Here is a 25306-nt window from a genome sequence, read left to right as displayed (position 1 = left end):
ACTGCTGTTGCATTTAAACCATTCCCGGCTAATTGCCTACCGGTGAACGTAACTCCGCAGCAGTATTTGTTTCAGTATCTACAACAGAGAATAACAATTTCTGCCAGGTTCTATGTGTTTCGTGTGCGAAATTTATTCACCAACACAATAAGTCTTGTTTCTCTGGCAACTTTTGGTGCGCTCCTGATAAAGGAATATTTGCATTTGCGTCCTTTTTGTTTTTTTCTCTCGGTTTGAAAAGGAACACATTCAACTGCAAGCGTTCTCGTTTGGCGAAGACAGTGGTCGAAAAACACAACACATGGTCTTCTTGTCCCAGCAGCTGTTCTTAGCTTTATCGTCTGTCCGTTTACCTGCTTTTTGAACGCGATAGTTATTTTGGCTGTGAAAACGAAACGACGTCTTCAAACTCACTCCCACGTTTAGTTGGCATCTTTAGCCCTTACTGATCTATTGACTGGGTTGGTTGTTCAACCCCTCCATGGAGCTATGACAATTTTTACTGCAAAGAAAAAGTTTCCACGAATTTTGCGGAATAAATTTGGTTTTTAGCATCTCCTTTGTCGTAATTTGGCACGCTGTGTTAGGCCACTCAGATTTGATGAGCTGAGGACGATATCTAACTATCAAATACGCTTTTGCACACAACGAAATGTTCACTAAAACGCGAGTTATAGTTTCATCGGTCTGGCGCCTGGATCCCAAGCATTCTTGATTACTTTTTTCTGATTCCAGGGTGATGGTGATCCCGGTCGTAGTTTTGAAAGTAACATTGTATAGCTCAATCATCTGTCTTCAGATCCTTCTTTATAGGGAAGCTAGACGCCATGAAAAACGGATTCTTGACCTTCAGTTTCAAAAGAGAACGGAAAACCTTAAAGTCAACTACTTCAGTAACAATATATAATGTCCATTTTTTTTCGTTTTTCGCTCTGCCAATTGGACTTCTGTACGTCCCATGGTTTCTTTATACCAGGGAAAAGTTTTCGGACAGTGATAAAACGACAGTTCGTCATTTGGCGTTTGGGACGGCGAAATTGAATTCTACTGTCAACCCGATAATACACATATCTTGCAAGACGATTACTAGTGACGTTCATTGAAATCCTGTCGCAAAAAGGTTTCCGAGAAGCTGAAGAAATTGCGGTGAGGTTGTGTACATCAAGACGCAATGTAGTGAGACCTTAAGCTTCACAAGAAACGGAAGAAATGGAGTAGAACTCCAATCAGTTCAAGCTGTTATTACGACTCTGCTACAAGAATACCACATGTAGCTATCAAATCAGCATCACCACGGCAACTGTTACCGCTGGCATGCAACAAAATATTGACAACCTATTCTTAAAGGTCACAAGTGGCCTAAGCTTACAACGCGAGCCCTCCCAGATATGCAACTGTGATTATGTCCCACAGTCGGCAAAGTATAGTGACTTTCTGTCAGTAAAAATTAACTCCAAACAGTTTAAAGATTTCTAATTTTATTTTGAAGTCTTTGTACATTGAAGTACGATTAAATTCCGCAAATAAACAAGACTATAAGCTACACACAACAGTGTACCATCCAGAAGTTAAAAATTTGACTACAGTAAGAATAGTGACATTAAAATTAACAGATGCAACACAATTTTCTAAAAGTTCTGTAAGTATACCCGAATTTCATATGATTTGCTGTACTCAAATTGCAAATTAAAGCATCATATTAACAAAGATCCATAACATTAATAAATTTGAAACTGTAGATACTCGGCTCCGGTTATCAGTTCATATACTGAATCACTTTAAGCGGAAAATGATTTACCCAACAGTTGCTGAGCTGAATTTACTTTTGGCTGGACACCAAATTCTCCAAACCAAATTACATGAAAATGTAAGCAGCTAGAGGGGAGAATTAACATTATGATCTTGGTAAAGGGTTACAAATATGCTGCCATAATAATTGCATTTGGTTTAGTTTGCCACAAATAAAATTTGTCATCTGAATCAAAGCCATTCCAGAATTAAAATTCTCTGCGTTAGACAAGCAGTAAGTCAGAACAGCTGGGCTCTTCCAAATTGAAGTAGCCACACTTATCAACTTTTTACTATCATGTACTCTGCACAAGGTGGTCAGTTTAGTGGCTGACACAAAGTCCAAACCAGGTCCTACTCAACTATTTACAGAGGATTCTGGCTTAGCTTGTTCCAAACACTTTACTCAACAAACTTAGATACAAGGAAGTTGTGATTGTATCACCAGCAGATTCAAGTGAAACTGCTTCCTATGTTGCCATTTGTCAGCTGGCCTTTCTGATTATGCTGTTGCCTAGCTGAAGTGTAGGATATGGGAATTAACAAAACAAGAACTGCAATGTTTTTAACTGTTTTAAATTCGAGGTGCCATTCCTTTCACTTTATACTTATTATATAAAATATACTGCAATATGTTTGGATGAGTTGCTGTTTTGATAAATCACAGAATGATGGCCATCAGTGGTCACATGATAGAGCTAATAGTGGAATCTGATGCAGCACTCTGCTCCGAGCTATCTGTCATTTCACTGCTGCAGTTCATAAGTTCTTTGTGATTAGCTGGGCACTCAAAATGCACACAATGGAACACCTGAGGAGGTTTTCAAAGATTTCACAGTTTAAATGATGGGAACTTTCAACATTTGAAGATATTTTTTCCTTTGGTGACAAAAGTTTTTGTCTATATTTGTCCTTTATTTTTTTTCTGTATATAGGTGTCAAACCCTCTATTCCACTTCCATATTAGAACTGAACAGGGATATGTGCCGCAGGGTTTGGTTTCTAGGATTAGATTGGATTTTTACCTCAACTGCCATTTTGGATCATACAAATCATTTGGTTGCAGCTATTACAATAAAAAAAGAACTCTTTTCTAAGAATTAGTCCCAAGAGGATCATACAGATAATGACGACAACTGTACAGTGGAACAAGATCCAACATGGCAGCATGCACAAAATTCTCATTTCAAGATAGCTGATATCTGTCTTTTCCCCACCATGGGAGATTTCCATCTATTGACACATACCAGGGTGTGCAAGTAAAGTAATAAGCGTCTTTGATAAGACTGTCTCGTGGACTTAAAGTCTTAGACTGGGTGGGAGTGTTGATAGTGCACAGTTTACACGTCCAATACTAAACATGATAGCTAATTTTAAAATGTATCTCTGAATATGCTGAATATGGGTATATTTGAAAACACATGTATGCTCGTTTCAACAGCTTTTGTATTTAAATAGGCAAATCAATTTAAGGAGTCTGTTACCTCATTTGCAGTGTTCTCAACACCAACAATACGCACAAAGACCACTGGTCTTGGCTCAAAGGAAAGATATTGCCATGACCTACATAAGATAAAAGAGGAGAAATTATCCAGAGCAAAAGTTATGAAATCCTTGGCATTGTAGAAATAACATATAACTTTCTTGAACATAAATTAATTTCAAAACAAGTTGTTGCGGACTAGCCATCTTGAGAGTGAAAAGAGCAATCCATTGTAAGACCCCTATCACATTGACCTTCAAAGAAACTGAGTGCTCTCATATTTTTCATTGTTCAAGGAAAAATTAACATCTGCATTGCATTCTGTGCACAACATACTAAATGTCCTTATGATTTACATTGAAAGAACCAAGGCTGACAAGTACTGCTGTTGAATTGTGTTATGCCACAAATTGTTCAATTGCTTGAGGAGTACATTCCTCCTGACGGGAGTATATATGGGTGGTGACAAATCATTGCAGGGTCAAGTGGCCTGGATGGGTTAAAACATGATAACCTTATGCTACTGCTACATTGACCTGAGATAATGACGACAATGGCAACCATGATCACAATGAGAATGAGCAAGATAAAACAATTCTGATGACCACACTTCCCTCTACTTATCACTTGCACTAAATTTTGTTTGCCGTCTTTTAACCCTTTCACTTGCAAGATCTCATTAGTAATTCTTCTCACCGTTTGCCATACAACCCTTATGATGTCAGTTTGGAAAACTTGGTATTGGATCAACTAATAATTCCCTAATTGATGCTTTTCTGTATTCTCATCACTTGTTTGCTTGATATTGTTTTGAGAATGTAAGGAGAAATTCTGTCGTGGTTACTCATGGGAGTTAAGGTGTTAAAGCGTCTTATCTACTTGCTCAATTTTTCCTCACCGGCATACTTCCTTTGTCTTGTCCACAACTCGAACCCAACTCTGTTGATCACACGACACCTCTATGAAGTAGCTGTACTTTCGTTCATCCAGATCCCACAGAAGAAGTCTACAAGCGCAACATATTATTCCTGTCAGATCATAAGATTGCTGTGATGGGAAGAGCAATTTTTTTTGCAGAATCTACCAACCACAATCTCAAATTTTGAAACTTTCTCAAATTAAGAGTGAAATAGTGTTGTCTGGTCTTTGTTTTTAAATTAGGAAAAGCCTATGGTTTCATTTCTTTCTTCTCTATTTTAACATGCTGCATTCATTGATAATGCACATTGGGTAAGTTTTAGCACCATTAAATGTGGTTGGTGTTGTTGTTTTTGTCATATTGGGTCTTCTAGCCTACTACCAAACATGTGTCTGTATCTCAGTTCTAACAGTTTGGCTTTAGATGGAAGCTAAATTCCAGTTGACATTTCTCTCTTTTCTCATTCCCAGTCCACTTAATGATGTAATGATTTTGTATGGAGAATTTCCATGGCTATCATAGGTTCCTTACCTCATTGTGTTAACAATGTAGGGCTGAGGTAACTGAACCACAATGGCACCACTTCCCAGCTGATGGCAAGTGTAACCAATGTTCCAGTCATAATTTCCAACTTCACCATTTAAAAGGGCATTACGACTTCGACTGACACCCTCGATCACACTTGCTCCCAGTGACGGCAAGGCAACATTCTCAAATGGGACTACATACAGGAAAATATTAATGACTTACTCAACAAAACATATTTTCAAGTCAACTTTACCCTTTACACCCTAACATAAGTATGCATAATCTCTATACTGTTCTGTATACATTTCCTACAGTGCTAACAAGGAGAATTTGTTTAACAATCAAGAGCTTATTCTTGTGATCCTAATGTGTGATTCAAGGATAACTTAGATGTTAGTCACTATTAGGGGTCAAAGGCTTTAAACCCTAAGAGTGACCAGCATCTAATTTCTCCCTACAATTTCACTGCTGAATCACACTTTAAGGTCATGAGAATAAAAAAAATGATCACCAACGAAAGAAGTTTTTGATTGGTAAACAAATTCTCCTTGTCAGCATCTTATGAAATGTATAAAGAGCAGTATGGAGAATATGCATGCTGATTTTAGGGTGTAAAGGGTTAATAAAGAATTCCTTAGCACCCATTTCAACATAGTGTCAAAAAAAACAAAACCAAGGTAATTGCAACAGCAAATTAGCTCAAAGGATAACACCACCAAGAACCAATGGGAATTCAAAGTAAAAACAAGCAAACTAACATAATTGGCTTTAGTTTTGAATCTGGCTGGTGGAACTTGTTAAAAATACATAAACCCCTTAACTCCCAGAAGTGATTAACATGAAACTTTTCCCTAGAATATTCTTAAATTATTCAGCAAATACTTCATGAGAATATTAGAACTTATCAGGTTGAAGCTGCCATCTTGATCGAACACCAAGTTCTCATAACTAATTTACAAGGAAATCTGTGGCAGCTGGAGGGGATAATTAACAATCAGATCTTGGGAGTTAAAGGACTAAGCTAAAATAGACAAGTTTCTAGTTTCACAAAACTTACCACATGATTGTAAGTTTGAAAATTAGCCTTGACTTTGCATATTACATGCATCCATGCATACAGATCGAGGACATAATTGAAACTCACCAATGACACCGTCCTCTCCCAGCTGATATGTAGTATTGGAGTATGAACACTCAAAATGTACCAAATGGAAAACTTTGTTGACAGTGTTGTGAACTCCAAGGACCCGGATATACCTACAATAACAAAATTGAGGAAATTGCATTGGGAACAAATTACTGGGTAGGTTAAGTCTGTACCTTAGCCAAGTGGTTTATTCAGCCAGAGCTTATCCCAGTTTCTATGGCATGAAGCAACAAGGAGTATCATTACTCCCCCTGGGACAGGATGCTAGTCCATCACAAGGGTACCCTCAAGCAATTTATCAGGCTTTCCTGACAATTTGCCAGTTCCTATTTATACTTCTGGTCAGAGAGAGGCACTGCCCTAGGACACATCACAATGTCCCAGCTAGATCTGGAACCCAGACCTCTGCGTCCAACTCTTTAGCTATTGGGCCACAACAGCTCCCATAGGAACAAAGGGTAATAAATGCAAAATTGCTTAAAGAAAAGTGCCACCTATAAATATATGACTTAAAAGCAGCATTTTGTTCCATTGTTTACAACTTCTCACTCTTACATAAAAAATAAGTCATGTGTAGAAATCATGGCATTTTGCCATAGACTTAAGCCCTTAGTCAGAAATTCTGACCAAAAAGGCACATTGTATATTAAGAAAAGTAAAAATTTGCACTAGGGTAAGCTTCTTCCATTAGAGTTTAATTCAAGTTCTCATGTTGAATTGACTCTCACATACTGCTATTAGTATTGATCAAGAAGCTAAGTTAAACATATTTTAACTTAAGACTTTTGGATATTTACTTGAAAAACATTTCATTCATCATCACAATCAAATGGTTTTGGTTTAGTTTACACCCAACTTTAGACCACTTGCCTGACAACTCTCGGTTTAAAGTACAACCTTTGCCAGGACCTGCAGAAATACTTAGAGTAATCAATCACTCTAATCCAGTCTTCATTGTCCACAGACACCTCTATGTAATATGAATAAGATCTTGGGTCTTTATTCCATAGCAACATCTTGATATTGTTTATTATACTGGGTCTGCCCAGTGCAATACAGATCCCTTTGTCTCCTTCTAGAATGAGATGTCTTGTAAATCCCCGATCCAGGTCAAAATTTGTAGTGTCACCATCCAACAGGGACTCTCTCATTTCTCCTTCAATCACCTCAGCACCATGTTGGGAAGTTGCAATGTTTTCATCTGGAACTAGAGAAGGTTTGAACTTAGGCATTGAGATAAAAAGTTTGAATGAAATACAGTAGTTAAAATACTTGTGATCAGATCTCTTTACAGGGAACAAAGAGCCCATTATTTTTTCCCAACTCTTATACTGTAACTAATGTAGCTACAACATGCTCATTGGGTAGTATCACCCAAATTATATTGAGAAGTGACAGGTTCAAACTCAATCGAAGCCTGCCTTCACTTGTTAAAACAATAAATAATAAAAGCAATTCTCAGTTGATGGAGGAAAAATTAACAACATTGTCAGCCAATGAGAAATCAAACAGACAACAGATGAACTCCTTGAAGTTCTATCACAAAGGTAAGAGACATGGTGTGGGTTAAGGTACCCTTACATGAAACTGGTCTCATTCAATGTGACTAACAGTTTAACAAGGTAATTTAGTATTATCAACCGAGTTGATAACGTAAATTGGCCACTGGTAAGAGTTTAAAAGTGGACGTTTGGAGCTTAAGCCCTTTGTCATTCACTTAACCCCATCATCAGAGCAATTGATGGAGGGCCAACACTTGAAACATCAGCTTTGAAACTCTTTATGGTAGCCAATTTACATTATCAACTCAGTTGATAGTACCAAATTACCTTGTTATACTCTCGCACCAACACATTACCACAGTGTTTTTTAGAAACTTACCCCCTTTAATCATTTAACAGTTTAACAGACTGAGAGGAAACCACCATCAGAGCCAAAGGGGGAGTGACTGACTTATCAGTTGACTGAGAATATTTAACAAAGAAATTTTGAGTTTTTATGCCTAATGATGTCTTCCACTCGGGCCATCACTGTTCCCTACTGCTCTCTATACAATTTCCATGGTACTGACGAGGAAAATTTGTTTTACAACCAAAAGCCCAAGAGGCACTTGTTTCTTAAACAAAGTCTCCTTGTCAGTACAATAAGAAATTTATAGAGAACAGTATGGAGAATACACTTACTGATACAAGAGTGTTTAAGGGTTGAAGACATTCCTATCAAAAATATCTTAACTTCAACTTTCAACTAATTAAGAACCTTTCAAACCTTAAATTCATTTTTACCGCATATGTCGTATTCATACCATTACCGTTATTGCTGTACTGTTTCAATTTTGTGCATTAACTTACCCAAATGCCCTCGAAAGTTCATTTCATGAACTCGGCTTTCTGTCTTAATTTGAATTGCATCTAGAATGGCATCAGCAGAGTAAAGCTCTGAAGGCCGCACAGTGTTAAACAAATCATGTAAGCTTATGAGGGGAAGTCGAACTGTGTCCAAAATGTCTTTAAAATCTCCTTCACTCATCTCCTCTGCAGATTCGACCCACTCCTGCACAGCCCTAAAAATTTGATTTTCAGGCGCACAAAACGAGTCTCTTTTGACAACTTCTGTCAAAGCCGATTTCGTCAAGCACGAAAAGCCATCTGTTGATAAAACCTCCACAGCATTCCTGTCCAGAAAGCTCAAACAAGTTGCACACAAATCATTCATTTGGTAGAGTACCGCGGCATCAAAAATTACGCATATGTTTCTGATACTTAATATGGATTTTAAATATCCTTGAAGTGCACTTTCCAAAGCAAGAAAACCATATTTATGTGCAAGGCTTAACAGCTCCAAGATCGTTTCCTCCTTATAATCGCCGAGAAATATTTTTCCACTGTAAATATATTTGAGTAAGGCATCAAATGCGGAAGCCGTAGTGTCTTTAATTTCGATCTCAGTTTCTGGGTTGGTTTCTCTCATTCCTCCATACAACAGCGCCCTGAAATACTCACTCCGGGCAGCCAAAACGACCCTGTGAGCGAAAATCTTCGAGCCATCAACATTAAAGGTAACATCTGTAAATTCTTGCGAGCGGAAAAGGGCGCTGGATTGCGAAGACAGCAACTCAACGTGGTCGATTTCTCCAGCAGCTATCTGCGCATTTCCTAGACGAAGATCTGGACTGTCACCCATTAGAAAGTACCCTCGACAAAGCTATCCTAGCTTCTCTGGTCAGATCTGTGAAGCGAGGAGTGAAGAGCGTTTTTCATGTTTACACAGACAGTTCCTGCAAGCTACAAATTTGCTTAACATTCCACGTCAGCTTTGTAACCGCTTACGTTGCAAACCAGGCCCCAGCCGGTAAGGACTAGGGACCAATCCTGATGTAAACTGTCATCAATAAGGCTTCTTTCAGAAATAACAAAACCTGCGTTATGCAGGAACTTAGGAGGTTTCGGTCGAGATTTTTTTTATAAATCAGAAAAATATATAGTTTTCGAGATAATTCATGTTTTATTCCAGTGAAAAACTACCAGGTGCGATACGCAGGTACTTTATCTCCAATCATGTCTGTGATAAATTTCATTTTTGGCAATCCCCCAAGACAGCGAGAGAGAGGTTTCAAAAGTTAAAATCGAAGCCTGATAGATTTTAACGTTGGAAGATATCTAGAAGTTAGGCTAGCTTTCATAAACAGGCCCGGTTTAGATGGTCTTGGATACTCGAGACAACCATCCCCTCCGCGAGACAACCTCAGGGAGCGTTTGTATGGATTTGTGACTTGTAAAAGCTGCCCACTCACCAGTCTCATTCGTGACAGCTAACTGCCGACGCAACACAACTCGCCCTTAGGCATGTCCCGATTGTGCTTGGCAACTTTTAGTAACTTCTAGCAACTTTTAGTGTTTGGAGCGACTTTCTGCGGTTCTAGCAATCTCGAACAATTTTGCCTTTCTAAGCAATTTGGAAGCTAAATACAGGTTTAGATCACATATCAAGCTCGATAAAGTCAACAATTTCGTAGCAAACTTCAAGGGATGTGTAGTTTTAAACTCTGAAAATGAAATCAGCAGAGCTATTTTCGTTCAAGTTCTCCTCATATCGTTCAGCAAGATGTCAAACGAATCATGTGTTTTGTTCCGTTAGACTTGAGAGTATTATTACATTTCGCTCATAATTTATGAGCGAAATTTCAAGGTATTTTTCTCGACCAATGTAAACATTTATTGTGAAGAAGGAAAAGTAAAACTTTTAATTGAAGTTGATGTGAAAATATCAAGATATTTGGGTTGCAACTTTTTGGCAATTTTGTAGCAATTTTTCAGTGGTCTAGTGAGCAACTTTCCAGCCTATTTTACGAACACGCTATCTCACCCCCCCTCACCCCCCCTCACCCCCCCTTACCCCCCTCGCCCCCCCTTTTCTTCCCCTCCCCCTCGACGGCCCCGAGACGATTCTAACAATTTAATGTAAACGTTTGGTTGAATTAAGTTAAAAAGAAAGAAAAAAATGAAACTGTGGCTCGGCCAGGATAACTCGGAGGAGGGTTGTCTCGGTTGCCTGACACCATACAAATGGGCCTTAGATGGACACAATGAAGAAGAAGACACTTAAACTGTTTCCTTTGGTCGACCATTTTCTCGCATATGTAACCTTCCTAGTTGCCACAAGGGATACTGGTGAGGGGAAAGCTGTGACAAATCACAACTCCAGGGAAACGCTAAGTAAAGTTGTCTCGAGGAGGAGGATTCTCTCGGGTACCCGAGACCACATAAACAAGGCCTCTTTGTTTAGTAAACGTGACAAAATGAATAAAATATTTCTTTCTGTTATCTTCACTTCAAGGAAGAACCAGAGCGCAAACTTAGAATATGCGAACACAAACGAAGGAGTTTAATTTGTTGTCACTAATTTCAAGGAGATTAATACGCGTTGTTAATTTTTTTTATGAGTTTGTTTCTGTTATCTTCACTTCAAGGAAGAACCAGAGCGCAAACTTAGAACATGCGAACACAAACGAAGGAGTTTAATTTGTTGTCACTAATTTCAAGGAGATTAATACGAGTTGTTAATTTTTTTATGAGTTTGTTTCGGGAGTAAATATTGTTAAAAAAGAAGACAACTTGATAAGTCCTATCTTCTGAAGGAAATATCATATAAGAACTTTTCCAATATTGTAAAACTGGAAAGTAAAATTTCAATCATCTGCTACTATTAAATTCATGTAATAAACCGGAAGCAACAATTTATTTTTCGTAGCAATGACATGTAAGGCGAAAAAGCTGTCATTTTGTTTGCCCTCAGACCGCTGATAACTGACTGAACAAAGTTTAATGAACACTAATCCTTGTCTATAAAAAAGGAAATCAGACAAAATTAAAAATCGCTCGTGGTAGTTAACGATAACGACTTTTAGCCGAGGAGGATTGTAGCAAGTTGATGAGTTTCTCGTTGAATCAGCATTATATCATTAAGAAAAAACTTAATGAAAGCCGAGAACAGGTGCATAGTAGGGTCAAGGCCGAAATCACTTCCAGTTTACTGAGTCAGTGTCAACCTTACAGTCACGTACATCCCTCTGAGCCCAGCTTTAGGCATTGAAATGTTTCTTCATTTTCAACGTTTAATTAAAGGCCTGTTTCAATTAGCGTCCATCAGTCCCTCCTTGGCGTAAAAGCTGTACTCTAGTTAAATTCAAGTTAATCAACACTTTTTCAGTGTTCAGCACAACGCTGATCTAATAAAGAAGCTCATTTGCCATAATTTCGACTGCATGCATTGTACCCACTGAGCCATAAAAAAAAACACTTTTCTATGGATCGCGAGTGATTTTACCCACTAAGGACCGAATCTGCTCGACCATACGAGGTAAATTAACAAAGTCTCGAAGCTTTCACTGAGAGGTTTTCAGCTCAAAGATTTAAATGTCAGTCTTGTAGTTAAATGGTTTTTGTGTATAATGAAAGCTTACGAAAACACTGTCATAGTGCTCCGAGCGAAGATACTCTGCATTATACAAAAAAACAGCTGTTTCGTTCAAGTGCAGTCGTGCTTTTGTGAGGAAAGTTAGACTTCGCCCTTAAGAGAGCTATTAACAAGCTCATTCAGGCCTATCTAACATGCTAGTTAAATATGCGCCTTTTCTTGCAATGCACGGAGCGGAAAGGGTCACTTAGAAAAAACTAAATATTATAATAATATTGGCTTTGTAAAGAATGTTATTCCGATATTTCTAAAAATCGTATTTTCAAGATTCGATAAAGTTCTAAAAATCGTGGTTTCGAGCTGGTGAATTTTAAAAGTTCTTTCAAGGTTAATCAGAGTCTTTTCTATTTTCTCTCTGTGAATTGAAGTCATCAGTTTTTGCCATCAAAGAATTACCGAATCACTGTTTGGCAGTTTAGGTAATAATTTAGTTCTGTAATGAAGTGTTATGATTAGTTGTGTGTAAAATCAGTCACGGGCAAACTCGTATTAAAAACTATTTACAGCAAACTGCAATTTTCAACATCAAGTTATAGCTGATGAGCCGTATATACAAACACCTGTCAGTTTTTGGAACAAATCTAGCGGTGTAAACACTTCATTTGCGCGGTGCCGCCAAAAGATCTAAGAACCATCGAGTTGGCAATTTCTACAATTTCATAAAATATTTAAAAGGTCTCTCACCATCAGGCCCTCGAGCTCTCTATTTATGGCTATTTTTATGGCTATTAGCCGCTTTTTGTCGAAAGTCTTCTAATTATTTTGGATTTTTTTCTTTTCCACTGAATCTTAGAAAAAGTCATTGTTTATTCGGCAACGGAGAGAACAAACAGCTTTCTCTTCTCGATTCTTCAGTTAAGTTTAACGCAAGGCTGCAAGAAATATTTGAAACAATTGTAATATTATGTTACTTTTTACTATTATTTTTTTACATCATTTTTCAGGATTACTACAAATGCTTTTCCCGACTACTTGAAAATGATTCAGTAAATGAAATGTCACCACCATGACGTGAATCAGTTCGAAAACAGCTTTTCCACACCCAGAAGGCAAATTTAGATTTTAAATTTAAGGTATTGCGGTTAATTTGCCAAAATTTAAATGGCTTTCTATGCAAGGGGATTTCCAAAGAAAATAAAAAATAATAATAATAATAATAATGAAAAAGGCTAAAACATAAAACAATCACGCAAGGCCTTTGAAAACTCAAAGTACACAATGAGAACCACTGGTGAACTTGGAGAATTTAACCACCTCAGAGAAAAACAATTCTTGTTTTTCATCTATACACTAACGTTACGGTACGCCCTTTTTAGTTAATGAAGCTAAGAATGTGTGCTGTATACCAACGCGTAGAAATCTCGCGCTAATTCTCTATGAAAGAATTTCCTTTTGAAATCCCTCAGTGATTGATTAATCTTAGTTCTATTACGAAGCACTGAGCAGCGAATGCCTCATTAAAAACAACTCATTTGGAAGGCTGGAGATCAGGTCTTTTTTGTGAACTAATTTGACTTCAAGCAGCTCTCCGACAACACTCAGTGGTGACAAAGGCTTTTCGGCCTTAGGGTTGCATTGGGGTAATGGTTTTGGACTAAGACATTACCGTTTCGTTGGGAACGATGCGATTTTCCACGTGTACGTCGGCAGCCTTTAGAGGAAATCAGACTGTTAAATTCTCATGCTTTCTACCACAAACCAACATCGTTTTTAAAATTTCTTTTTCCAAGAGCCTGGCTCCCGGACAATTTTCTCAGGAGTGCGAAAGAGAATTTTCATAAATTGATAGAGATAAAATCACTTACAGAAGGCTATAGAGTAAAGGTTTAAAAAATTGGTGGCGGGTTTTTTCGTTTGCATCTAAGTTTATTCTTCCCCAGTGTAAACGCCGAATAATTTGTCAGAATGTGTCCGGGGTTGTTCAAATTCCTCACCCGTGGAAAAAAAAAGAGCGAATATTTGCCGATTTTTGGTAGATTCTTCTCGAAGAACCTATAGACTTTTGCACTTTTTGGGTCAGCACTTTGTAACACCGGCCAAGTTTAATTGAGTTGGGGGTATTTCTTTTGTAAACCAGCGGACGAACGCGGCCTCATAAATAAATTCAGATTTCTTTTCATCTGATTAAATTGAGTTATTTTGACGACAGCGCAGATTACTCCCTCGGTGTAAAAAATACAAATTGCAAAATGTATTGAAATCTGAAGTCAACAAAAAACATTCCGACTTAACGGTTTTGTAGCAAGAGAATTCAAACAGGAATAATTGTATTGGATTATCCATCGACCATTATTATAAAGAGGAACTAATAACTTATTGCTGAATAAAATCTACTGCAAATTGTCGGAAAAAAACTTACATAAAATTAGTTTCGTTCATTTGCAAAACAAGCCAACTTCAATATGTTGTTGACGATTAAACAAAGTAACATATCAAAAGGAAAAAGTATAATTTAAAATTTTCGGCTCTATCGTGCATTGAAAACAAAGGAAGCTATAAGCTGCCAGGTCTGATGCACTTGAGAGGTATCTAATATATTCTCAGCTCATAAACTCTTCGATCGGTCTTTCAGTCGCACCATGGGACATTTCATTGTTTTCTCTATGAGTGACAACTTGTCAAATATCCTCTCACGCTCACTTCCAGCTTGACATCTCATGCGGTTCTCTTCCGAGGAGCACTGACATGGTTTCCTAGACAAAAGATAAAAAATCTTCAAGATCTTTTCGAGTCATGAAATAAGCAACTCTATAGCTCCTCAGAGCTTGAATATGGTAATATCACCGGGGAACATAATACCCTCTTGTTTTTTAAACACTCGCCAGGATTCAGGTGGCTAAGGTCTTTGATAATGTCAGCTAAAAGGCTTTTACGAAAAAAGGGCTTTAACAACAAACTGTTAATCCTGGCTTTTTCTTCCTCGATTGAAATGTAGCAGGCTGGATATTTTCTTGTCGCAAATCAGCTTTGCTTTTGCTTTGTAAACATGCCGTTCTAAAGAGCGAAGGAACAAAAAGATGCGCTTTTAACCCATGTTACATGATGTTTCAATGTTTACTTTCAAATCCCCGCGCTAAGCTCGCTTCAGTCACTAATTAAGTGTAAAAAAAATTGACTGCTTGTCCGCACAGAATGATGAAAGACGACGGACCGATTCAGAAAGTTGGAAAATATCGCGAAACAAAGGAATAAAAGTTGAATGCGGCTTGGGGGATAACTTGATGTGTTTTTGCGGGGTCTAAGGGAACTCTTCGTCAATTCATTATTTAGATGACCGCCGTTTGATAGATAATATAGCTAATAATACAGCCGTATAAAGAAGTTTGACATTTAGGTGTCCTGAGGCTTGATTGACAGCTGCGGATTGATCGTTAAATTTCCTTCGCATTATTTCTCTGTTGAGGACAATAGCTAATTATAGCTAAATGAAGATAAAAGTGATTGCAGGAATATTAAAGCTATCCAGATATATTGGGCCGCCGTGAAGTGAATATCGCATCCATCACCAAGGGAAGACGGGTCAAAAGTCTTATTAGGAATCGCCTGGGTGATTTTTCATCAGCCTCTAACATCATGAGCCGCGAAGTACAATTTTGTTTTGCTATTCCGCGCGCCGAGGGATTTCCTCCTGTCAAACGTTCTTCCCAGATTCACTCGTTTGCTATTCAGGACATCCTTGGTCTTAGCGAGAAGAGCTCAAAACCGAAGGCGGCAAGTCAACAAAGTGTGAGCCTTGTAAAATGCTTTTCGCCGGTTTCAGCCCGATTAGAGGCTCAGAATGCCGACCACGAAAAGGCTTCTGCACTACCAGGTGAGTGTCTGCCACAATTTCTACTTTGTTATCCCAAGATCAGATTTCGTTTAACTGCATTTTAAACACCCCTTCTACGGCTGTTTTAGTGAGCTGTTCCGCTGCGGTCGTCGGTGTCTTGATTGGAACAAATGATCGAAAGTAATGGTTTGTAATGCCCTAATTAACAACTGGTGTTCATTTCAAGCCTTAGCAGACAGATTCGTCAAACCGTCGGGGATTTCTTTCCGTTATCTTTTTCGAGTAATTCCATGAATTTGCCAGAAAACTTTATTCTCAAAAGACTTCACAATGAAATAAATTTGGTTTCCGGACGATAGATAGTACAAACCTAGGCTGGATTTACTTCAAAATGTTTGATTGCATTTTAATGGATTTCTAACTGAACGCAACAAACTCCGGAAAAAACAGCTGCCACGCTTATAATATAGTAGAGTTTCACAAGAAATTTACTAACGCTTGTATGTTTCATTCCGCTATTTGTGTTTTGTATTACTATAAGAGTTTTTCGCGTTCTGTCACAGCGTATAAATTTGTGGATAACAATTCTGTTTAGTTTCTATTAAAATGAAAATGGCAGATTTATTCCAGTGAGAGACTGCTAATTCGCAGAAATATCAACTCCTTCAAGGCGTCTAAATGGAAAATCATTTCATCCTTAGATCATCACGGGACAGACAGTAGTAAAATTGACAAGTGCCTGTACCTGAAGGGAGAAAAAACTACGGCGAATAAGAAGGCACCCAAAAAGCGTCGACATCGCACTATTTTCACAAATTATCAACTAGAAGAACTGGAAAAGGCTTTTAAAGACAGCCACTATCCTGACGTGTATGCGAGGGAAAACCTTTCTGCCAAAATCGAGTTACCCGAAGACCGAATTCAGGTATAGTTAAAAATATTTATATATTTATTTATTTTCTACTTTTCCAAAAACATTCCAACGACAAGCGGGGGAAAAAATCCCCGAGGAAGGCTCAGTCGGCCTTTAAATTTTTAATTAGTATATTTTTTTGATTTTTGATCACCTTCCTTCAGTGCGTGGCTCAAAAAGAAGACATCTGCCTTAGCGACGCAAAGTAATGCTTTTGTACCGACGATCTGATGAGCTTCTTATGCAGATAGAACGTCCTGGAAAAAATTGAAATGAAACTGAAAAAAAAAAACAACTCTGCGTTGATTAAAACACAAACGATTCGCGGCGTGTAAATGCTTTGCCCATCTCACCGAATTTGTTTTGTTCGCCACGATGGTGAAAGCTCCGGGAATAAAAATTAGTCCGCAATTGGCATTCATTAGTGTTCATTAAAGTTATGAACTCCTTTTAATTACCGTAATTATACGCCGACCTGATTTCAGAGCCGCAGGTGTTTCTGATTTGACAACAAGCGAGGTTTTCAATGATTCTTCATTTTTTTTCTGAAATAATAATGATGATAATAAACCGAGATCAAGACTCACGTCAAACAAGGGCTCGTAATCTTGAATACTATCTAAAATCCACACTTGAGGTAAATTAAAAACCAAAAAATTTGAATTTTTTTCTCACCATAAACCGAACAAAGCGTTCAACAAATGGTGCCAAAAATATTGTTAGTATATTAGCTATTGTAAAAAAATCGGCGGAAAAACGGTCTTTAAATGTATGCTTTCCAAAATTGGAGGGAATCTTTATGCGACGGAAAAATACATCGGAAGTTGAACAGAAAAAGGAGCAAGCCGGTGTGCAATTGAAAAATTTTAATTGCATGCCATTTTTTTTCTTTGAACTATGTCGCCTTTTTGTTGAGCGGATTCACTTTTTCCTCGGAATTTAAAATTTTACATATTTGGTGGTCGGTAATTGCTTTCTTAATTATAATTCAACGACCTTTTCGGTATAGCCATCAAGTTGATTTAGCGCCCTTAAATTTTTATTATTGCGTAAATATAGCATATTATACGAGTATATGGCGGCGGAAATATACTGCGATAACATGCCATAAAGAGAAATAAAAACTAACAGGAAACACATACAGTTCTAATGAAGTTTGCACGAGGGTGAAAACTAACTTGTCTATATTTCATTCTCAAAGTTGACATGAATCAATACTAAAGTTTGCAAAAGAGTCTTTTCATCTGTCACGGTTTGCAAGTTAAGGTATATTGGGCTAATGTAAGAATTTGACTTAGGAAAACATCCTTCAACCACATTTCCTAAAAGGAGACATTTTGCCGGTGGGTTTACGTTTAATTTGGAGCCTAACAGCCTTTTCAATTATACACTTGCAATGTCTCACAAGCACGTTTGTGTTGGGAAGTTTTTGTTTTTCGTTATCATTACATCGAGAATTAAATGAAAGAAAATTTGACAAGCCCGTTTCTCACAAGTACTGTTGTAATTACTTTTTAACAGAATCCTCAAACACTGCCGGAAAACCTCCACATTTCAATAAGCTTTGACAAACAATGATTAGCGAGTTAGGTTTCGTCTCGAATTCTCCTTTTTATCAGTCTCTCGACTTTCCTCAATCTTTGAATGAGCATTGATCTACGTGCATGATAACAGGTTTTCTCTCGATTTTCTTTTATTTCAAAAGCTGACAAAATTTCCGCGTAGAATACAAATTTGCGTCGCGTCACAGCAAAAGAACGCGTTCATTTCGCTGCCACTGAGAAAAACAAGTTTAATTCTCCTTGACAGCATTTGTAATTGTTACTTGTGATGAGATTCAAACTGTGTTTTCCCGCTGAGATAGTTTAAGGCCGTTGTTTCAGTCAGGATTAATAGCTCTATTCAGCTGTCTTGGCAAGCGAATTAGTAATCTTACACTGACCGTGCTAGCGATTGATCTGTGTATTACGATATCAGCTGAATCATTTTAGCACGCACGGATGAATCGGGAGCGTTTCATCACCAAAGAACTCCCGGCGCGGGGGCGACTGAAAAATGCATTTGACCACTTCAACCTCGGCGAGTTTGGATCCCCTTTAGGAAATGACAACAGCGGACTCTGGGCTTGGGTTTGAAGTTAAAAATTAGAAATAAACACTTTGTAAAAATTTAGACTGAACTGCTAAGAGAAGTCCATAAACTTTTCGCTGCTAATCAAAACAATCGATTTGTGCTGGAGTTCACCGCCCGTAAACAAATTGAGTGCGCGCTCGAAATACGTACTTCGTTATTAAACTACCCATCTTCATTTATTTCAAGGACTGAAGACAGTCTTTCTAATTAGAACCTTTGCCATACATAATGTTGTCTCCGTACTGTAAATTCGTTACCAGTTTTATACAAGGAAATCTCCATTTTCGGTTCGATTTCATTTTTCTAAACACCGCGTCCCCGTTTTAATTACCGTTGCCCAGAAGAGTAAATAATTCGATGTTGTTTCGAGTTTTCTAGCTAATCATTAAAACCTTCAGTGATATCTCTGATTTATAAGCAAGCCAATTTTCGCATGCTTGAGCCATAGGCTTACTCTTTCAGCCAAGATACAATCAAAGAAGCTGCGAAGCGGCGCCATTGTTTATAATGTTTTTTTCCAAATTGCCAAAACAGACAATCTAATAAGAAAACGGCTTAATTTCTTTTTTGAGAAATTGATGAAACATTCAAGAAAACCTAAAGAAAGAGAGGAACACGGTGTTGATTTAAAACAGCGTGCACTCCAAAACTTGCCTTTCAAGTGCGTGTGTTTTACGGATAAATTTCCACTCTCCGGAAAACACCACGCTAAGTTAGATGAAGCCCTTAGGTCATATCAGAGATCTTTTAATATTTTGTTTGTTATTTTACTCTGTGTCCTTGCCTATTGGCTCTTTTGTAAAGCTAATTTAAACGAGGCAGTGGCTACCTCTTGAAAGAAATTCTGAGGTTGTTTTGACTGCATTTAAAACTAACTAGCTTTATATCCGACGACCAGAAGCAGCTTCAATTTGTGAAAACATACAGAAGGAAAAAATGAAAACCGCGAAAGAAAACTCTCTCCAAAATTATTAAAAGTTATATAACTTCAAAAATAATACAACGAACGTGTTGTGGTCAAATCATACTGTTGCTCGTCACAATTTAAACAATAGAAGCTTGAACTGCTCATAAATTTTCTCCATCGTTTCTATCCGCTGGATGTTCCTTTCAGTTCAAAATTGCATGGTAAAATAACTAAAAAGGAACTTCTTAAAACAAGACAGTAGCTAAGGAAAATTGTTATTGTTACAACAAAAGTATATCAAAAATTAACGAAGTCGTTTTCGTGGGTGCGTGTTACAACTTCCGCCATCTTGCACATTTGCGACCGTAAACTTCTGGGCTACACACATATTCGTACATCTTCTCCGTAGAACTTATGCTTTTGCTGAATATAACATTCACCAATCAGTGCTAATAAAAAACATCATTAGAGAAACTATAATTAGGCTTGAAATAAGTTTCCAAATTGCCTTGGTCGAAAATATCACAGAGGAGACAACAAAGAAACATTGGTTAAGATTGTAAGTTAGTAGTCGGCAGAAAGTAGAAAAAAAAACGTTTTAAAAGATAGAAATATTTATCAAGAGTAAAGACTTCAAATCTACTTTATAAATTTCATTTTTTTGTTTCAGGGATGAAAAACTGCACGACTTTCGTTAGTTGTATAATTCCGGCAGTTCACCTGCTTTTTTTTTCGACTCAAAATGTTTACCCAAACTACTTCAAGTCAGCTTATAAACTACCCATTTATGTCCAGCTGTTTGGAACGGTTCGCGAGCGCTTATAAAAATCCTCCTGCAATCATAGTTCGAAAAGTGAAAGACGTGAACTTTTAAGTAACGCCGCAAAACGAAAATTGTTTATACTAAATTTGTCGTTGAACAGTATGGCGTTGGTCGGTTAGGGCTTGTTTTAAATCAACATGACAATCAAAACGAACTAAAGGTCTCGTAAATTTTGCTCCAGGCGATGTGGAAGAGTAATGAAACTAGTTTATATGCGGTAAAATTAATAGACTCGTCATGAAATCGAAGTTGAAAAGAAACTGTTGCTCAGAATTTGCATCCAAATTTTCAGGCTAGAAATTAAGGCTTAGAGACATGACAGAAAGCCTACAAATGAAGATTCAAATGAAAATGGAAAATAAAGAAAAAAAAAAAAGACTCCAAAAAAAAAATGTTCCACTTATTCCAAATTAATAAATTTCAATTAAAAATTTGCTTCTCAATGAAAAATGCCCTGAATCTCAAAAAATTAATCACTTCCTGAACATGTTCGATAAATTTCACGATTTCAGGATACTTATTAAGACTTAGAACTAGATTCACTCCGTTTGCATGTTTGAACACAACAATGTTGCAAAAAATAAACGGAAAATGTATAGTTTAGCGCGTATAGACTGCTTTTACTGTTTAGAAATGCCTGATTAGTTTATGACAAAAGTATTTGCTTCTTTTGGAGACAATTTATCTCGTAAATCGCAGTCTTTTGTTCATCAAATTCTGCGCAAAAAAAAAAATTTTAAAAGAAAAAGCACAAGGTGAAGCTTAAATCAAACTAACAAAGAGCAAGGTGCATTTCGACAAATTTTTTTCTTATCAGCATCTTTTCTTTATTATTTTTCGCGTCGTGGTGGCCGACAAGTTATTAACTATTTTTGGCCTTTTCGAGGACAGAAGAAGAAAAAAAATGAGTAATTTTAATCACAAAGCTGGGAAAACTATCTTCCGTTCTTTTGTCAGAAAGGCTTACTAATTCAAACCCATTTAAAAGTTTAAGCGTGTGGCCACGTTTCTTGTTTTCAAGGGTTTCCGTGTTTGCATGCCGTGCGCCGAAAGAATAAGTTTTAACTGAAAACTTTGCGCACTTCAAAATGGGAAAGGCTGTTTGTCTCTGATAAATCAAACAATCATTAACAAGACAATGCCATTTAGGAATGAATAGATGATAAATATTCTACACAGTCTTTTTTCTGTCTTCTCGGCAGATTATAACCTTGACTTTTAGGTCTTTACGAATCGGCGATAAATCTAGCTTATATAACTGTAATGCACGAAGCAAAATGGACTCCTTAAATTAAACAGCTTTTAACTTAAAAATAAAAAGTAAAAAACAAAAAAAACCAGTTAAGTTATAATTACTGATAGAAATAATTTTCTTTTCCGTTACCTTTTTTTGTTTTTTTTTTTTTGGTGGAATCATTATGAGAATCTATCGTTAATTAATCGTTGCCCTCTCTCTCATGGTCATGAAAATTTCGAGAGGAAACTAAACAAAACTCTGATAAAATATTCTCCTTTTACAACATTCAAGGCATATAATGAAAACCTGAAACTATGAAGACGCTGTTTTTCTGCGGCCTGAGTTACAATTGCTTTGAGTTTAGCTGTTTTGGCGGTCTTATTGCAAACACAAAAGAACAAATTACGAAAACTCCCAGTAATACGACACTAACAAGCAAAAACAAAACATTATTAGTTTTGAAAAGCGGGCCTTCATTGTATAAACTTGCTCTTCAGGCAATCTAGATCACTAAAGATCATTACGATTAATTTTAGAACAAAACGTGCCCATAAATAAGGTTTTGATAGCTATATAAACTTACTTTTAACGACCTCACGCATACTCAACAAAATCACTAATTCGTACAATAATGAAGCCTTCCACAACAGGTCATTAGGCATAAAATTAACACCTAAACAGCGCTCGAAAAGCAGAGATTAATTGAAGCACCAAGTAAACATTGCTTTCTTTTTAATAACGTAAAATTCCTGGGTTGCACACCGCCAGCATATTATGAAAAAAGTGAACAGATTTCCGCTTCGATAAGTCGAGTCTGGGATTACAGAAATTGGACAGGAGCAAGTTTCTTATTCGGTTCAGAGCGACATGAACTGTTATGAAATAGGAAGTAAATTTATCGGATTGGAAAATTAATAACTGGAAAGTTTATCCCGGCAGCCTTGGAAGGAAGATAACTCTGCTTATCTCTGTTTATTAGTTTCAAGTTCAAAGAAAAAACTTCCTCGAATGAACAACAAAGACGTCGTTTTCTTTAATTTATTCTTGGCCTTTATTTTCCAAACTGTCTTAGACCTTCCGTTTAGAGAGCCTTCTTTTAGCACTTTGTTTACAATTTACGTTTAAAGAGGCTCTTCTTACCTTGTTAAAACTCACTGCGAATAATCAAAATTTTCAATATTCTTATAATAGGGGAGCCTGTTTTTTAAGTTGATGCTATTTTGTTTGAAAATATAAATCTCAATTTCCTCTTTCATAAAAACGTTATCAGAGATATCTATACTAGATGCATGTAGTCAGTTGTATGTTAAGGAACGCTATATATTTGACTTTGTTTAACAACAATTTGTCTCGACTGCAAAAAGCCTCAACCAGAGTTGCATGAATAATTTTCCGCGACATTTTTTAGAAACACGAGGACTGTGCTTTTCGAAAATCATCGAAAATGAGTTTTAAATAGAAATCTTTGATCTTATGTAGAATGAAAATGAAGGTAGATGTATTCTTAAAATTAAAGTTTTGATTTTGTCATGAGAGAATTTTCAATCGAGTTTGGAAAAATTATTCAGGAGTAAATTGCTTTTGTTTTCCAAAGTGTTTTGCGCTCTCGAATTCGGTTCCTCACTGAACTTATATAACTTATGGAACAAACACTCCTTCTTTAAATCATTTTTGCCTTGCTCGCCTTTTCCAAAGATCTTTACGAGCCCAAACTAATGGAGTAACTCTTATTTTCACTTCGTCAGGTCTGGTTTCAAAATCGACGGGCAAAATGGCGAAAGAAGGAAAAGTGTTGGGGTCACAGCTCCATAATGGCCGAGTACGGGTTGTATGGAGCGATGGTACGACACTCCTTACCCCTTCCCCCTCATCTCACCTCTAACTCGGCCCCATGGCTGCTCGGCATGCATAAAAAAGCAAAGCTCATGGAAGATAAAATCAAGGTAGAGACTTCGAAAGAGACTGGGGATGACCTTAGGTCCCACAGTATTGCGTCACTGAGGCAACGAGCTCAGGAGCACAATGCCGCAGTCAAGCATCTTCAAGAACAAGAGGCCATGATGATACAGGTGTATAAAAATAAAGAATCGAAGGAAAGGAAGCTTTCCGACAGTGGATCCGAAGGAGAAACCGATTTGGAAGATATGTGATTAGAAATGAAGAAATAACAGTCCTAAAATTAGAATCTTAGAATAACATATCGACTGTGATGTATAGAGGAATTTTTCGATTGACCGTCATAAAACTAAAAGCAAAGTAGTCTCAGGAGCCAATCATAACAAGGAAAATGTCACTAGGAGCCAATGAGGAACTTGAAAACTGTCTGAAGCGCGGGAAAACGCGGGTGATCTAGTCGCGATTAACTTAAGTTTTGAATCTGATTGGTCAAGAAAGTGGCACGACTTTTTTAGACCAATCACAGAAAATAAAGCAAAACCAAAGCATTGTGGGACTACTTTCAACATTCAATTGAACATTTCTCTATCAAGCCATTCAAGACTAGGCACGAATTAACAGAATGGCGGGAAAATTGGAAGAAATGGAAAATCTTTCTCGCCAAAACTGAAACCAACAGACAAAAAGCAGGAAAATATTACGACGGACACAAAAGCAGTGTCCCTCCGAGCCTCAACTAATAAAACACAATGCATATGTAATCTATGGCCTGGTAAAGGATTTTACATCAATGCTTACAAGAATTAATCATTTGTGCACAATGAAAAAAAGTTATTATTACTCAGTGCAAAGTATGTAGGATGCTCATGCTTCTAAGAGCCTGTTACAAAATGAAATGAGCTAAAACATTTTTATCTTGTACATAGTTACAATAAAATAAAGTGTTCTCTGAGTCACTGCCACCGACAAAAGTCCATTTCAGGACTACTCTCATGATCACTCGAACGCTAAGGTCACACGATAACTAAATTATAGAAGTGTACTTTGTAAATGACGAAGAGCCTGTCCACAGAGAAATGCTGTATGGAAGCTTAATGGTATACAGTTTGGAAAATAAAAGCTTAGAGGTGTTTGAGACGAGCATGGCGAACAAAGGGCGAATGTAATTGCTTTTAGAAAGGACCTGCTTCAACGTGTTCAATAAACCAAGAGAGTCTTTTTTTTTTTTTTAATATTTCAAAACTAAAATCTACACAGAAAAAAATTTACAGAATACACGTATTTAGGTGCCGAGTGCGTCTCAGAAACTTCAATAGTATTTATCAGATATTTGTAAATAAAACGCTTCAACTTTATTGTGTTGTTTTGATTCGAAGTCTCTTCTTAGGACTCATCTGAAAAAACGACACGGAGCATTCTAAAGATCGAAACTAAGGCAGGTCTAAAACTTTTTTTTGCTTCTAGAAGAGCTCTGCTGAGACTTCGACTTGACCCTAACACGTGTCTGCATTAAACAGGTTATGATAAATTGCACAGGCCAGGGTTATGACAAACCAAACTCTTCGGTATGTTACAGCCTTCCATTTTAATCTTACATCATGTACATCATGTAATGGCTACGTTATTTGATCTGAACCTCTGAACCTTCATCGTTTATGACATGCTTGGGGGGGAATGGGGGGGGGGGGGGGGATTAGGTGCGTTTCACTCGAGTAGTTTGAGGTTTTGCACCCCTACTCGAGGCTTCAGGTAAGCGTTACAGTTAGCTAATATACTAAAAACAC

General features: G+C 37.3%; 2 protein-coding genes across 2 annotated transcripts; one reads left to right on the top strand and one right to left on the bottom strand.

Moving 5' to 3' along the window:
* Positions 1-1492: 1492 nt before the first annotated feature.
* On the bottom strand, positions 1493-9160 carry LOC131773051 (BTB/POZ domain-containing protein 9). Its single transcript, XM_059089013.2, has 7 exons — positions 8217-9160; positions 6736-7072; positions 5863-5975; positions 4722-4911; positions 4170-4277; positions 3273-3351; positions 1493-2599 (listed from the first exon to the last, which is right to left on the bottom strand). The coding sequence occupies exons 1-7, from the start codon at positions 9046-9048 to the stop codon at positions 2474-2476; spliced, it is 1785 nt and encodes a 594-aa protein (XP_058944996.2). The 5' UTR covers positions 9049-9160; the 3' UTR covers positions 1493-2473.
* Positions 9161-15319: 6159 nt separating this feature from the next.
* LOC131773069 (visual system homeobox 2-like) lies at positions 15320-24871 on the top strand. Its single transcript, XM_059089033.2, has 3 exons — positions 15320-15652; positions 16315-16538; positions 23372-24871. The coding sequence occupies exons 1-3, from the start codon at positions 15415-15417 to the stop codon at positions 23774-23776; spliced, it is 867 nt and encodes a 288-aa protein (XP_058945016.2). The 5' UTR covers positions 15320-15414; the 3' UTR covers positions 23777-24871.
* Positions 24872-25306: the final 435 nt, after the last annotated feature.

Source organism: Pocillopora verrucosa, chromosome 7 (genome assembly GCF_036669915.1).
Source record: "Pocillopora verrucosa isolate sample1 chromosome 7, ASM3666991v2, whole genome shotgun sequence".
In the NCBI taxonomy this organism is placed as follows: Eukaryota; Metazoa; Cnidaria; class Anthozoa; order Scleractinia; family Pocilloporidae; genus Pocillopora; species Pocillopora verrucosa.
Note: the sequence above shows the minus strand (reverse complement) of the source record. Positions and strands in the feature narration are given on the sequence as shown.